The sequence below is a fragment of the Periplaneta americana genome, chromosome 7 (assembly GCF_040183065.1).
Source record: "Periplaneta americana isolate PAMFEO1 chromosome 7, P.americana_PAMFEO1_priV1, whole genome shotgun sequence".
NCBI lineage: Eukaryota > Metazoa > Arthropoda > Insecta > Blattodea > Blattidae > Periplaneta > Periplaneta americana.
The window spans coordinates 186,196,069-186,213,247 of record NC_091123.1 but is presented as its reverse complement, the minus strand read 5'-3'; the positions used below and the strand labels follow the sequence as shown (position 1 = coordinate 186,213,247).

The 17,179-nt window shown below is 35.5% G+C and overlaps 1 protein-coding gene across 2 annotated transcripts in view; it reads right to left on the bottom strand.

Annotated features, from left to right (window-relative positions):
* Window positions 1-16,681, bottom strand: part of LOC138703837 (regulation of nuclear pre-mRNA domain-containing protein 1B) — a 58,532-nt gene extending 41,851 nt beyond the window's left edge. For both annotated transcript variants that reach the window (XM_069832058.1, XM_069832059.1), the window contains exon 1: window positions 16,416-16,681. In XM_069832058.1, the coding sequence (XP_069688159.1) occupies window positions 16,416-16,569 (154 nt within the window). In that variant the 5' untranslated portion in view covers window positions 16,570-16,681. The remainder of the gene's footprint in view (window positions 1-16,415) is intronic.
* Between the last annotated feature and the right edge of the window lie 498 nt (window positions 16,682-17,179).

The window sequence follows — 17,179 nt, the reverse complement described above, 5'->3', positions numbered from 1 at the left end:
TTTACGAACTGCATTTCTCAATACGTCATTAGATATATGCAACCGGGAATTGATTTTTCTTTCTCTCTCTCGTAGGAGACAGCGGAATCACTACGTCCGCGTCCGTCGCAGCAACCTCTATTGGTTCTCGCCATATGCAGTAAAGCAACAATCCTCTTAGGCCCAATTGTATAAAACTCCCTGACTAAAGATCAATTTTGATCGAAGATCGAAAAGTAAACCGAGTTCAGACACTTCTTCTATTGTATAAAACTTTTCTGCGATCAAATTACCTTGGTTCAAATGCAATCTAAGTTCACGTGAAAAGAATTTGGCAACATCGCATAAACAGGTGAAATACGTGATGCGCGGACCATGTTATACAGGTTTGTTCAGTGTTGCCAATCTAGCGATTTTAACTCTTTTTCAACAACAATTTCTTTTAACTTTTATATTGCTTAAATAGGGTTTTGGTGACCTTTTCAGCACCCCATAGTGACCAAATTTAATCTTTCTTAGTTGATAATGAGAAATCTAGCGACTTTACAACTACTTTTTGGCGACTTTCCGTATTACACTCTGTTGGAGACACTGGTTTTTTTTTTTTCAATGTAAATAATGGCGGACAATAAGAAGGAGGTTGACTGTTCTCCAAGTTGTTATCATGTTATGGTGTTTGATACTGCTAAACATAATAAAGCTTTATAAAACGACAATTTTCGTTTAGTAATACAGTTAATTGAACATTTATGAATGTACCTATCATATCCATTAATAATTAATGGTTGTTATAAACATAATATAATTATAGGTTATGTTATTTGATACTGCTGAACACGATAGAGCCTTATAAAATATAAGAATGTTTGTGTATTAAAGCAAAAAATTGAAAGAAATATATATATAAATGTACGTAACATATCTATTAATATTAATAATAATGGATATTTTATTTGCACAATCTGTCACTCGTATATTTCAAACAGAAAAGAAATAACTGAACTTGGATCATCTAACTTAATCGGAGAAATTTCTTCAGTCAAAGTTGACTTTAGTTTGAGACAAATTAATCTCAGATTAGACTTTATACAACACAAAATTCCAAGTTCAGCAGAAACAAGGATCAATTTAACCTCTGATCTAAGATTAAATGGTTTATACAATCGGGCCTTAACGTAATAAAGCGGGTACCTTTTGCAGGCTGTCGGATGCGCGATAGCAAAGGGAGTGACGTAGTCTTGTCTAGTACAATGAGCATCAGTCTTCAGTCCTTGTTCGATTCTTGTACTGTGCTGATAAGGTACGATCGCACGGCGCTCCTGCTGCAGTGCAAAATACTGCGCAATACACGTACTGCGACGTGTGGACAGGTTCTCTGGGTTGCAGCCGCAGTATTTATGATAGTTTCGTTAACATGCAGCGGTTGCGAACAGTGTTGCTACCCAATTGTACCAATAATGCTTTATATTGGTTGCATGTATTTGAGTGTTTCACGTGATGAAAATAAATTATATTTGTTATATAGGCTAGTTAATTGTCCGAAGATAGGTTGGAGCCTCATAAGTGACACTAATAAAGCATCGCTCATGAGGCAACTAAGTCAGGAGATAACGGGTTAGGGTGGCCAGTTCCTTTTGCTAAATGTACAACGCAGGATACATGTGCTGATAATACAATTATTATTATTATTATTATTATTTTAATTTTCCGCAGCACATTGTATTGTATTGTATTGTATTGTATTGTATTGTATTGTATTTATTAACATTCCATGGTATTCATACATGCTTACAGCTAGAATATGGAACAAGTCAAAAAACTTAATACTATTATAAAGTCTTAATTTATAGTCACAGTCTAGATGAAATATATACAGATGAGATTTACAATATAGTCTACTAGTACAACACAAAGTTTTAGTATCAATTTCATGAAGTGTTATTGAATGTCATGAATTCACCTACAGAATAGAAGGCGTGAGAAATTAGGTACTTCTTTAATTTGGCCCTAAATAATTTTATGTTTTGAGTTTCATTCTTTATATCGATAAGGAGGCTATTAAAAATTTTTACTGCCATATAACGCACTCTTTTTGATAGCACGATAGACTTGCCGATGGAGTATGAAAGTCATTTTTTGACGTGTATTTATGCTATGAACTGTTGAATTACTTACAAAGTTTTCACGATTACATATGAGAAAGATTATTAATGAAAAGATATACTGACAAGCCATGGGCATTATTTGTAGTTTTTTGAAAATAGTCCTACACGATTCCCTAGATTTGGCACCTACTATTATTCTAATTACTCTTTTTTGTAATAGAAATATATTGTTACTATCTGTGGAATTTCCCCAGAATATTATTCCAAAACTCATTACCGAGTGGAAGTATGCAAAGTATATTGTTTTTAAGGTATTGATATTTACTATCTTTTGCATAGATCTAATAGCAAAACAAGCTGAATTTAGTTTGGGGGTAATTTCTTTAATATGATTTTTCCAATTTAACACATTATCGATTTTTAAGCCAAGAAATTTGGTTGTTGTTTCTAATAGGGATCTATTGTTAATTATTGCGCTAGAAATTTGCGACGTTGAATTTGGACAGAAGGGTTGCCAACATTGTTTACGAGAATAGTGCTATTGGTTATCGAAGTGTATAGGCGTTTTTTAATAGCTTTATAATAAAAATGTCAATTTTTAATACTAATTATTTACTTATTTATAAATGGCTTCTAAGGAACCCGCAGGTTCATTGCCGCCCTCACATAAGCCCATCATCGGTCCCTATCCTGAGCAAGATTAATCCAGTCTCTACCATCATATCCCACCTCCCTCAAAGCCATTTTAATATTATCCTCCCATCTACGTCTCGGCCTCTCCAAAGGTCTTTTTCCCTCCGGCCTCCCAACTAACACTCTATATGCAGTTTTCGATTTGCCCATATGTGCTACATGCCCTGCCCATCTCAAACATCTGGATTTAAAATTCCTAATTATATCAGGTGAAGAATACAATGCGTGCAGTTCTGCGTTGTGTAACTTCCTCCATTCTCCTGTAACTTTATCCTTCTTAGACCCAAGTATTTTCCTAAGCACCTTATTCTCAAACACCTTAATCTCTGAATTATGAACAATAATTTGAGACAATTTTATTGAATTCACACTTATTTACTTTCGATAAAGGCTCAAGAAAATAGAGCAAAGATTTTGAAAGTTTTGGCTGCGAGTATAAAGAACGGACTCAACGGTTCTCCTCCCTGTTAAGTCAGCGTTTGTGCTATTTCAAGCTGCACTGAAAAATGTCGCACGACAACATATGTATTCTCACAGGATTTGGTCATGTACTTTACTGCCCTCCAGAAACAAAGCTGAGTTGACGGAGAGAAACTTAAAGATTGAATAAACTTCCAATTCACACAGGAATACAAACAGGATTCTACATAAATAAATTATGTAATCTGGAAGTAAAAACATCAGTTAAACTTCAAAAAGTAAAAGCCACAAATTACAACCTGCAAATTTTTTTTTGCAAACGAAAATCTCCAAAAAGTGTCCAATCGCGACGCATGCAAAACTGAAAGACGTGCATGAATTGTTGTCATAACATGTTCCTTCACCATGGGGCAAGTCTTTTGTTCACATCATCGACGCCCAAACTCACGGAAAGCAGATATAAGGACAAGAGAATGACAACAGTGACATCACTGACTATGAAAAGGTAACACAATTTAACTTTTCTGTAATAGAAGAAAATTTTGTTGGCAATGAATCCTTTAGAATATTAAACAACGCGGAATACAAAAAGTACAACATGATTCAGTTCTTTTTTTTTTAATTAATACTATTTTTATCTGAAGTAGTACATAATCTGTTTAAGTCCTTTTTGTCGAGTTCGCCCGAATGAAATAATTTTAACTGCATTTTCCTCAAAACGCATGTTTGTAGAGTTCGGCCCTTGTATTCGCAATGTTACACTTCCAAGGATACAAGAGTCCTAGACTAGGATTCAACGTGGACACGAAATCACTTTATACTTACTGTATTCCTAAACTAGTTAGGCCTACACGTCTAACGAGGCAAAGAAAAAAAAATGGCAAGAAAAAGGAGAGAAATGTCGAAGTAAGATGTCTTTAAAGTATATTATTATTATTATTATTATTATTATTATTATTATTATTATTATTATTATTATTATTATCATCATCATTATCATCATCATCACCTTCACGTATTAGCCTTATCAGTACATGTTCTGTCTCAAAGAATTTATAAAACTACCCTTTACCCCCTTATAAAATCCAAACACACGAGACTCTTTTACCAGAATAAGAATGGCAGGCTTTTGACACACATACATGCCAGTAAATATCAATACTTTATCAGACGGATTATTCGATGGCAAATGGCACTGAGCACACAGGCTAAGCGCGCTGTATTGATGATGGGTGGCGAGTTCAACTACTGCCTTCGTAATGTTATTCGAAATAGAATTAGTTGGGCCGATACTCAGTGCCGGTAGTTTTTAAAATTTGAATTGCCAGAAGTTTTCTACTTTGCTAACTGCCGCGTTTCGTACTGTCACATATATTTTTTTAATCTATTAAAATATTTCAACATTTTATATTTATACACGAGCTATTCCATCTCAAATCGACCGAAATATAGAGAAAATTGACCTTGCAATTTCTAAATACAATTAAACTTTTTTTTGTAAGTAGAGAACTGTGATACAATGCTTTGTGCAAAGTTTGAGGCATCAAAACTTCATAGTGTTTAAAAAAAAATATTTAAATTTATCGTATTTTCATAAAATTAGCAACTCTAAACTGTTGTAGCTCCGAAACCCTTTTACCCAATGATCAAAATCATGGTTTATTTTGATGCTCAGAAATTAAAGTTTATATTGACATATAAACAGATTTTCTTTCTTTTTATGGAAATGGAGAAATTAAAATTGTTCCTCATTAAGACGCATTTGCCAAGGAAAAAATATTTTAAAAATATATAGTTAGATTCCGCATTGAAAGTACAAATAAACACATATTTTTTACTGATGGCACGTTGATAAGAAAGTATTGAAAATATCAAATAAATAAAATAAATAGTACGCGCGTGAACTAACCAGCTGGCTGTGAGGCGGGAGCTAGCCGAGACAAGCAAGACCAGGAGACAAACACGTAATGTTTCGTCTAGCAGTCATGGCTGTTCTAGCTTTATCACAGGTTTTCATAAACACAGGAGTAAAATGACGCCCAACGCTCGCTTATCTTCATTTCTCGGCCAGTGCGTGCGGTACTGCGCCGTTCAAGTCTAGGCGTGTGAAAATAATCTATTTAATACCCTCGAAACTTATTGCCGAGCCCCTAAGCAAACAATGCCGAATCCCTCTTAATAATGCAAGGTTTTTTCTCAATTTTTTTTACATTTTTACAAATTGGCAAAAAGCCTAAAAGTAAGTAAAATCAGATTATGTGTCTCTCTGTGTATAATAAAAATAAGGATTACTTCTTAACATAACCTATCAAATGTCAGCTTCAAAATAAGCTCTCGTTCAATGTTTTGCAGTAAATGGTTCCAGAGTTCCGAGCGCTGAAAAAGGCTTGTTTTTATAAAATACGCTAAATTTGTCGCTCAATAATACGAAAACCGTTTGACTTTCGATAGCATATATTTTTGAAAATGCACTCTCCTCAGCACCTTGTATAAATAGGGAAAAAATTAGAGTATAAAAAATGCGAGGTTTTTTACCGATCGATTTCATATGGAATAGCCCATACATAGCTTAGGCAAGAGTTCATTACAAGTATGTGTAAAAAGACCTTTTTTTCCCTTTTCTTGTTTATGCAGTGGTCTTGAAAATCGAATACTATTCTGGAAAATGATAAGCTTTAATGGATTATAAATACGCTTTTTTATAGTATATTAACAGTGACTTAATATAAGTTATATAAGTCGACAAGATGGAAAAGAACCCTCGCTGTTTTGTATACTCATGAGACAGAAGACGGAGAAGATATCACAGGCAAGTAGTCCGTTAGGCCGGGTTACACTATTATCTGTGCATTTCGAACTGGTCACGTACAAAAGTACAAACCACGCACAAGTCACTGAACTGAAAACTGTGAACTGAAGTACTGGTAATTCTGGCTGTCCCAGTTGACTTTAGCTGAGGAGAATGGTCCAGGATTGGGGTGGCAAATGCAGTCCATTGCTTGACCTTGAGGCGCCAGTTCGAAATGCACAGATAATAAATAGCAGATGTCGTACTTCGATCCTTTGCGAGTCGTATACAGTCGTCGATGTAGGCTTTTTATTTATTTGGAACAAAGTGCAAACGTCTTACTGTGAATCAGACTTCAATCGTATCAAGAATATTGGAAAGCAAACTAAACGGGAGTTGTTGCACTATAACTTGAAATACGCTGGGAAGGGGGGGGGGGATGAGTCTGTCAGTATTGTACACGCTGCTAAGTTTATCACGGACAACCGTGACACTACGCGCGCCATTCACATCCGTGCGGCCAAGTGCATTGAAGTGGAAGGAGGGATAGTTTAAAATCTGCTTCCAAACTGAAATATGTTTATTCTGTGATTAATACAGAATTTTGAATTAATATTTCTGTGTATTTCAAGTGAAAAATTCTTATTTCTGCTCAAAACCATTGCTACTTTCGTTGGATTCAATCAGACGTATCTCTTTATCGGTTGCTACCCATGGCCTTGTTTTGATGACGCTCGGTTTTTATGAAAGGACAATTCTTTAAAGTTTTAATCTCATCTGGTGTTCGATTTCTCTCCCTCTCTCTCGCGCACGCACGCATGTTGCCCTGAATTTTTAGTCGGCTATTTAACGACGCTGTATCGAATACTATGTTATTTAAGTGGATGGAACTGGTGACAGTGATAGAGTATTTGGTAAGGAAAGGAGGAAGCCGAAGATTCGCCATGATTACCCGACATTCGCCACACAGTTAGGGAAAATCACAACCACGTAATCAGCCCAAGTGGTTATCGAACCCACACCCAAGCTCAGCCGTCGTGAAAATATGTGTATAGACCTATATCTATATATATAATTTGAACTGGTAATGAAAAATACGGGAAAAGGGCTGAACGGATTTTAATAAATGACCCCTCATTTTGAAGGTTGGAACCCAAAGTTTTTCAGAAAATAGTAGTTTTCAGTGAAATGTCAATTTTTCAACATAATTTTCCTATTTTCTAAAATCCATCTGTCGTCACTAACTAATTGCATTTCAGAATAAAACAAAACACATACTACAATAAACAATATTACACGAAGGCCATGATCTGCAAGAATGCTGACATATTTAGAGCTCAAATTAAATTGGTTATTAAAAACTTCAAGCCTTACTAAAAATAATTTACAGGTCTGATTCTATGGTGTGTAATTTTCTGAATACAGCTGTGTATTGGTTATTAAAAACTACAAAACTTGAAGTGGTTTGATGACATTATTACCATTAGAAATTAAATATTATTACAGTTAATGCCATGGTGTGACTATTTTTCATTAATTATACATATTAATGCTATATTGATGATATGAAAGTGAAACGTTTTGGGGTTATATAAGTAGATATAGAGGATATCTTAAATTAGATACTGATTTCTATAATTTACTGAGTGGCGGCTATATAATATATATAGTATATGTTACTGAAAACTATAAAACTTACGTAAGATAATAATACTGTTATTAAAAATCATATATTTTTATAGTTATTAAACAAGTGGGGTTGGGTCTTTTTCATATATTTAATGGTGGTGTGGTGTAGATATTTATATGCGTGATTCTCTTCAGTTTTGGCCTGAGAGAGCGCAAAAATTAGAGTTCCTAAAGAAAGACCAAAAGGTATTACTTACTGATAAAATAAGAGGCCTACAAGATTTTGTAGTTTTCCGATCATTTTAGCAAGATCTCCTTGCAGGATAAAATGATTTTACCCTCTACATTTCAAGGTAGTTTACGAAACATGCAAGCTATACCAAGATGCTATGTCTATTGTTCGAAAGCATGGCAAACCTGAATTTTTTTTTTTAATTTTCACCTACAATCCGCAATGACCTGAAATAGCTATTGCTTTACTCTCACATGAAAAACCGACTGATCGTCCTGACATTGTCACTTGCGTTTTCGCATTCAAACCAAAAAACTGAAGGAGTATAGGTTCAGGAAAAAGTATCTGGCATAAAAAGAAACCATTCAGAGGGAGTATGTTTCATTATTATGGAAGCAAATAACTTTCAGGATGTCTGGTATTCTTCATTGAAAATAAATCTGAAAAATGTTTATTTGAAATTTAATGAACTTAGTTTGCAGCGTTTGCTGCACAAGCCACTAGTAATTGTATATTAACATCTTCCGAGATACGAATACTTGTTCATCAACATCGTAGGAGATGTTCAATATGATTTCCGTTGAAAAAAAAAAAAAAGGAAAGGAGTCAATATTCTGAGAGGTGTCAGTATTCATCAAAACAAGAAATGTCTGGTAAACACTGTATGACGATGGGAAATCAATAATCATTTAATTCCAAAAAGCAGCAGAAGTATGCACATTATTGGCTGACAGCAGAGTCTGAAATACCACAGCCATCTGAAATTAATTAATTACTTAAGGCGGTTGTGGAAATACATATTTACAGCACTTATCATATTGAAATAATAATTGTTTCATTTCTCTGTCCATAAAGCTTTGTACTCTGTAAATTATGCAGCTTCAAACACTTTACAAGACGATTATGAATTCACGTGGATTTTCAAGCAGTCGACAGTGGTTTAGTAAGAAATATGTCAACGTCTACCTGCCAATTTATGAAAATCACAAGGACCTCGGTCAGTAAGTACTGCTGATACTGCATCCTTCAAGTACTAGGTCAGCACTCAACTCTAATTCTGCTATCAACCCATTTTCTTTTATGCCGCTAATAATAAAGTAGCTCACATACGGGCACATTGTGGCACTTCAAGCTGTAATGCAAAAGACAGAACCGAACTGATCGATTGATCTATGCATTGATTGATTTGGGTGAATGTGTGAGTGTGTGAGATAAGAAAGAGCATGCGCATTAACACACGTCAGTTACATGTACAGTCTTAGAAACAATTGATGGTGCGATTCTTAGTGGTGAAAAAGTTTTTATGCTCAACCATGCCGAAATGTAGTAATTATACACCTGGTAGCAGCCCCTTTAATGGACCTCATTAAAGTACACCTATTCATTAAAGTTCAGGTGTTCCACCAATCAGAAAACACCATTGTAGCAATATGAAAGGTCAAGTATAGATTATTCTCGGATATGCAATCGAAAGACAACTAGCGAAACGTCACGGAGGCTGGAAATCCAATACTGTCACAGAAGGTTATGTTCTGTTACTATAATAATTAGCGTTAATTGTAAATAATATTCAAATAAATTCAATTTGTCATCTTGTTTTTCAATGTCTAAATCAATTTCAAGGTTATATCAAGATTAATGTTTATTTTACTCTCTAGATTATATCAAGGTCAATGACATTTGTTTCTCGGAAAAAATCAATACTTTCACGTCTGCGCACATCTCACAATTTACGACATATTGCACAAGGTCAGTTCCGCTCCTCAGTCAGATAAGAATAACATGAATACTTATGAATAATTTCAAGTTAGAAATATGGTCGAGCATAAAAAGTCGTATGAAACTTGCCTATAATGGTAATTAAGACGCTCGTATGAAAATTATGAAACTCGCTTGCGCTCGTTTCATAAACATACTCGCGTCTTAAGTACTACCATTATAGGCTCGTTGCATAATGTACTATTATCGCACTACTTATTTACGTGAAATTATTTTCCCTAGCACTTGTTCTAGCTGTTTAGGGACGACATTCAACGAAACAACGAATGTTATAACCTCAACTAGTGGTTCGCTTGTGAACCTGGTCGCTCATCCTCCGATCATGTGCAGTGCCTCCTTTTTGTGTGTCATCAATTATATCTACGGCTGTAGGCCTGCATAACAGCAAATTAAGTTACAGAATAACCCCGTTAATATGCTCGTCAAGCAACTGTGGCCTTAAAGCATTATAAGCAAGACAGCGCTATCGACAGAAAATTATTTATGAAATGGGGAAAACAATTTAGACATCACTTCATAGGACATATAGGCCTATTACATTTTATTGTGCATGTTACAGTGCGAAATGCAAATATGAGCTGATTTCATACAAAAAAAATTCTTTGATTGTTGTTTGGCTTCCAGGTTATAATGTCCATAACAAAATGCCCACAAGTACAAAAGGTCCACAAGAAAATGTCCATAAATGGTTGTGAAACTTGGACTCTCACTCTGAGAGAGGAACATAGGTTCAGGGTGTTTGAGAATAAGGTGCTTAGGAAAATATTTGGGGCTAAGTGGGATGAAGTTACAGGAGAATGGAGAAAGTTACACAACACAGAACTGCACGCATTGTATTCTTCACCTGACATAATTAGGAACATTAAATCCAGACGTTTGAGATGGGCAGGGCATGTAGCACGTATGGGCGAATCCAGAAATGCATATAGAGTGTTAGTTGGGAGACTGGAGGGAAAAAGACCTTTAGGGAGGCCGAGACGTAGATGGGAGGATAATATTAAAATGGATTTGAGGGAGATGGGATATGATGATAGAGACTGGATTAATCTTGCACAGGATAGGGACCGATGGCGGGCTTATGTGAGGGCAGCAATGAACCTTCAGGTTCCTTAAAAGCCATTTGTAAGTAAGTAAGTAAGTAAGTAAACTAAATAGTCCAACATTTAAAGTCCTACATACAATTTGTACATGAAGTAAAAAAGCCCAACATCTATGTGGTCCACCATATTATAAAGCCCATCATACGAAAAGGTTCATCATACGAAATCAATTTTTTTTTTCAGCTTTTCACAGTTCATGGGATTGTTTGAGGTTAAGTATTTCCTTTAGTACATTGCCTAAGTGCGAATCAGACTGAAAATACTTACCGCACTGTATATAATGAGATAAAAAATTATTCAGCACATTTAAAGCTCACTTGCAATCCTACCTATACAATGTGTGATTTTGATATCGCCAATATGAATGCTTGTCAACTGGCATTCCATTGGATAGTAGTGAGTGGGTGTCTTTTCCACTTCAATCAAGCAATACGGAGAAATATTGTCAACAGAGGTCTAAATTATGGGATTGCCGTTATTCCGCTAACTGGTTTTCAATTTGTTTGGGATTTATTAAATGAAATATTTGTGGACGATCTCTTAGACTTATATTACATTGAAATTACATATATTACTTGTCATCTGGCAAGAGGGCGAAGGCGAGCAGTTCTCCATAGATTTTTTCCTGGGACATGGAACGTCTATGAATTAATATTAATGGCAGACAGCGTACGAATAATGTGGTTGAAGGATTTCACTCACAATTCCAACGACTTGTGGTGGCACATCACGTGAATAATTGGCAATTCATCAGCCATTTGCAACAACACAATCGTAAACAGAGCATTTAGTAACCTAGGTCCTTGGTGGGTATACAAATAGCGAGTAAAGAAACTGTATAGGCCTATCAATAATCAAAAGAGAATTTTCAACATTGTCGGTAATTACCAAGATTACAAAGATAGGAATGACATTTTTCGATATCCTAGAGCGATATCATACCATTTGAAATTATATAGTGACCCTCAAGATGAACAATAGATGTATTTTTTGTATTGCATAACATAATTGAAATGACAATAAATTTCTCGGTACATCCCTTGTCGGACATTTTAGCGAAATGGACGAATTTATTTGTGGACATTTTAAAATGTTGTTGTTGTTTTCTAATGCCAGGTGTTTGACAATAAAGTCATTTGACCTCTTGCACTCCAATATTTTTCAAAGATATTATCATGGTCAGCCACTGAAGCACAGATTTTGAGGTGTTCCGAATCCATTTCTTGGTTTGAGTTGTACAATGGGCAGTTAGGGGACTGATATATTCCAATTCTATGCACGTATTTGGCCAAAGAATCATGGCCTGTTGCCAATCTAAATGCAGCTACAGACGATTTTCGTGGTAAATCGGGAATTAACTGTGGATTTTGATGCAGAGTTTTCCATTTTTTCCCTTGGGATTGTGTTATCAAATTTTGTTTGTTGAAGTCTAAGTATGTAGATTTAATAAATCTTTTCACAGAGTAATACGTAGATTTAGTAACAGGTCTGTAAGTAGCAGTGCTGCCCTTCTTTGCTAAAGCATCCGCATTCTCGTTTCCCAGGATTCCACAATGGGATGGTATCCATTGGAATACGATTCTTTTATTGAGTGATATTAATTGAGAGAGCATTTTAGTTATTTCTGCTGTTTGAGATGAAGGTGTGTGTCTAGAGACGATTGACAGAATAGCTGCTTTGGAGTCTGACAATATAACTGCATTCCTAAATTTATTGATGTGGCATAGAAGATTCCTGAGACATTCACTTATTTTAAAATGTAGGGCATTTTTAAGAAGATGACTTGCTGACAGTGGACCTTTTCAGGTAAGGGCATTTTTACGGCATGGGCGTATTTTCTATATGGACATTTCTAAATGTTGGATATTTTCGTAGAGAGGACCTATTGCAAAGTGACCACATCTCACTTAACCGTTATTTGCTGTGTGTTTGTACTACTGTTATGAATGATAACATTTTCTATGGAGTTGAAGTAACTACAGATAACTTCACTTGATACACCGCTAGGAGCAACACTAATGTAATTTTTCACTTGTAGACAGAGATTTCCACTTTGCCATTTTGCACTATCAAACTCACTGCACACTCCACAGAATTCAAAGAATGACGAAATTTTTACAGAAATTACAGGAATGTATTGACAGAGAGACTTCTGAGTGTTAAAATCCTTTCATACATAGGAAAGTACTGGTAAATACAACTTCTGACAGTGATGACTGATAGAGGATGAAATTTCTTTCTTGCACTCGTGGTGCAATGATAGTCATAGCAACATGTTCTTAAAATAGTAAGTTTCGGTAGTAGTATGGAATTTTTTAGTCATTTCTGATCCGAAAAAGCATTACAAACAGGATTTGGAAATGTTACAAGAAGGTGAAATTATGCAGGAGTGTATATGAAATGTCCAGGGACTGTATAAAAAGAACGTAATGAACAGGATAGTGTTGTAAGCAAGAGCATATTAACGAGGTTCTACTGTATTTATCTAGGTTTCCCAATTGTCTCGTAAAATACAGAAACGTCCATTTTTTTGATAATGTATCCCGTTGTCCCAAAAGAGGTTCTTCAGAACATGTTTTTGTCCCATATTTACAAATTAGTGACTCAAAAAAACAAAAACTGCTATTTTATTATGTCAGTCTCCATCATTGTTGGTAACACTAAAGATGACACTGAATGCATACAATGTTCTTAAAAGAGTTCATACTGTGAAGCAAACTGCTACCAGATCAAACATTGTAGTTTGATGAGATCATAATTGTGAAAAATGTTCTGCATTCTAAAGAAGGCAGTGAATTGTAGGAAATTCTCAAATCAAAAACATTTAGATGAAGTCTGAGTGGACCTGCTCAGAAGTGTTGTTGAAAAGCTCACAATTTTAAAAAGTTATAAAAAAATTCATTAATATGTGTATTCCTGATACAAATGCAGGTAATGTTGCAAGATTGTTCTCCTGATCGATAAGAAAAACAAGTTGCATATAAAGACAGTGAAATCAATGCTCAATGTGAAATCACTTTCCAGTAAGGATTGTGTTGCACTCAGTGGGTAGCAAACCATCCATCGCATTTTACAGTAACATCAGTTGTAAGTCCATATAAGAGCCCGGACGAGAAGTTATTGCACCAGCGCGAGGGACGCATTTTAGTTCGTTTGCTTGGACTCACCCTCACACTCAATTGGAGGGGTGTTGGGTTAGTTGGTTACTAGCATTCCGAGTGTTAGATCGTTCTGCTACTACCGCTATTGCTAATACTGAAAACATTGTCCTTCTGAGCACCCTCATTATGGCATTGTCTAAGATGTGAAATCATAGAGTAGTTCATAGTCAAGGACATGAAATAGCATACAATGTATGGAAATTCATGTCAGAAGAGGCTGTAAATGGAATACCAATTCCACTGAAAAGCGTGTGTGCAAGAGTACCGACTGCTGCTGGTATTTGAAAGCGAACCTTGGCAAGAATCAGGAAAGAAGGGAAAAATATTGAGGCAGGAACAGCAGATTCTTTCTCCAGTCCGGAAAAATCACACCCGAAGAAGAAGATTGTTGCAGCTGTAGACAGTTTTGATGAGGAAGTCCTAAGAAGACTCATCTATAATTTCTGCGCTACGCATAAGCAGAGGCCGACTCTGTAATCGCTTCTTCCAAGAATGGATATCAGTGTATGATTATGTGAAGAAAGTAGAGAACAATTACACTGAAAGTGAGCACGTGATGGACAGTATTTCGGAGAACATTTCCATAAACTTAGGGCCATCTGATTCCAGCACAGATCAGTCGTCTGATTCGGACGGAGAATAAGAATATAAAGCTGGAATAGCGGGCGTAATTTCATTAGCTACCTTCGGACTCTGAGTAGGAAAGTGGTGATACTAAGATAAGACGAATGTTTTTGGAAAGAGATGAAACGGATATGCCTGCCGCTCTGAGCTTGAGAACCGTAACCCAAACAACCCCCACTCCTCTACCCTGCTGGCCGGCAATTTAAAACTTCGCGCAGGTTGGTGCCATAACATCTCGTCTCAGCTCTAACTAGTTTACCCTCAATCTTACTTACTTACTGGCTCATAAACAATGAAAGATTACGTTCAACGCGTTTCGAGGTACAATCCAACAACATAACTTAAGTTTGTAACCGATTTCGTTAGATAATCTGCTGGTGCACTCAGTGTATCCTAGATGGCTATGTGTTGCCAAGGAGTCCATGATTCGAAGAGTGCACGCGTGTGTGGAAAAGAACATTTTGAACATTTGTTATGAGTTTTTCAATTGATTAACATTACAACACTTGCTACCAAGCTGACAATATCTAACATGTTTCATTATGTTCTTTCATTAATAACTAAAAAACTAAGGATTTTCGGACATATGTTTATATGAACTTTTTCCTTGTATTGGTGTGAGGAACATGCCCCCCAAGGTTTGTCAAAGTATTTCTGAAACACCCTGTATATTGAAATTAGAATATTTGTTAGTAGGCCTAATACTTTGTCTACAGATCTTTTTTTTTCTACGCAAATTACTTACACAATATAAGACAAGAAGTATTTTATTTCATACACTGCCTGACAGCTTCAAGCATTACTGACATACATACAATTCATAGACTTTATATAGGCCTATAATTGCTGAATTAAACAGCATCTGTGTCTGCGTGTGTGTATGTTATTTAAAAATGAAATCGATTCTTTCTTGAAAGAAAGCAGGGTTTACCCACAATGATTAATTAATTCGTTGTGGCAATTTTCACGAACAAACCAAAGACAGCCTAAGAACAATTCATAAGTGCTACAAAGACTACAGGTCCACAAGGAATATTTTATATGTAGTGATAGCAAGATAAGTATTTTCTGGTAAAGATAGATCAACCCAAACATTTTGTTTGGATGAAGGAAGGCAGTTAACTTCATATGAGCAATACAAATGTAAATTATGCAATAAATGTAAATAATCTAAATGTCTACTGTAAATAATGAATATATAATTACCGGTATCTAATTTACTTACCACTTCGTACTGGGTATGGACCTCTAAAAATATTACATCGATAAAAGTTACAGATGTTTGGTACTAAGAAATCTAATCATTTATTCACACATGGTGCCTATATTCCACTCTCAGAAAGATTAATTATACTTCCTTGAGAAAATATAATACTGTAATACAGAACTACAAAATGTTGGAATTTATTCTTCCATACTGGTAGGCCTGTGTCAATATGATGCAATATTTCTATAGAAAAATGAAAACTTGTATCACCGTATATCTCCACGTCAAAGTGTTTTGGTGTATCAGATGTAATTTTGAAAATGCATCTTATGCACTAAATACCCTTTCTAATTTACTAATATTAGACAGGTCCGTACTGTAGCCTACTCCAAAATACTATCCTTTCTTTCTCTTTATACAATTATGGTCAGGAATTTAACAAAATGAAATACTACACTCTGAGAAAGAGTTGTTACCGGTATCCCCAATTACAGATAAATCATTAAAATTTTTACACAATATATGTACAGTTAGCCTATAGAGATATTTATTGTAGGGTATGCGACCTTTTATCGTTACGTTATATTTCGATGTCAATATGCAACGTCTTTCATTATAAAAACATGCAATTTCTTACAGCATTATTACATAGTAAACAGAGATGATTATGTATACTATAGTGCTTGCCAATGGCTTACCTTTTTGAAGTTCCCTGAACCAAACTTTAACAATTGTGGCATGATGTTTTCTGTGGTGTATCAACCACAAAGACAGTGTCTGAATACTCTGCTGAGAACTGTTCAAATCTGCTAGCTTTTTAGCCAAAGCTCCTTCTGTAAAACCAGCCATCATCTCAGAACCTTCCTACACGGGAAAATGTTATTTTACAAATTCGATCTTCTGTTGTTTTGATTATTCGTTTCAACTATGCCGGATAGAGTACGTTAGCATGGCAATGGCAGAACTTCACGCTTGAGGCAAGTGCTGCCATCTATTGCCAAAGAATCTACTATTCATCATAGATGCATGGGATACATTATCTTTACGCGCAATATTCAAATGCCTTTTTCAAGAGACGTTCAGATTAACGTGTAAACTTAAAAACGAGATTAAATAAAATAATTAGAGTTTATATTTCATATGATGTCTTCAGGAAGGTAAACATCATATAAAAATGTTTCCGTTAGCACTGTTTCTATACGAGAGAGAAAAAAGAGGGAGATTGTTTTAAGTTATGCTCTATTATAATTTGTAGTAAACCTACAGTTCAAGTCCTATATAACTCGGTCCGAAACATCGCGAATATGGATGTAACACTGTAAGAAACATGCCCTCGAAAATACCTTTAAGTAATCATATTCCGATATACTGTACCACGGTCAAGCTATAACGGGGAGAGGAGGTAAATGATGTCCATATATGGCGATTCTATGGTTTTGATTTGCCCCCCCCCCCCTTTCCA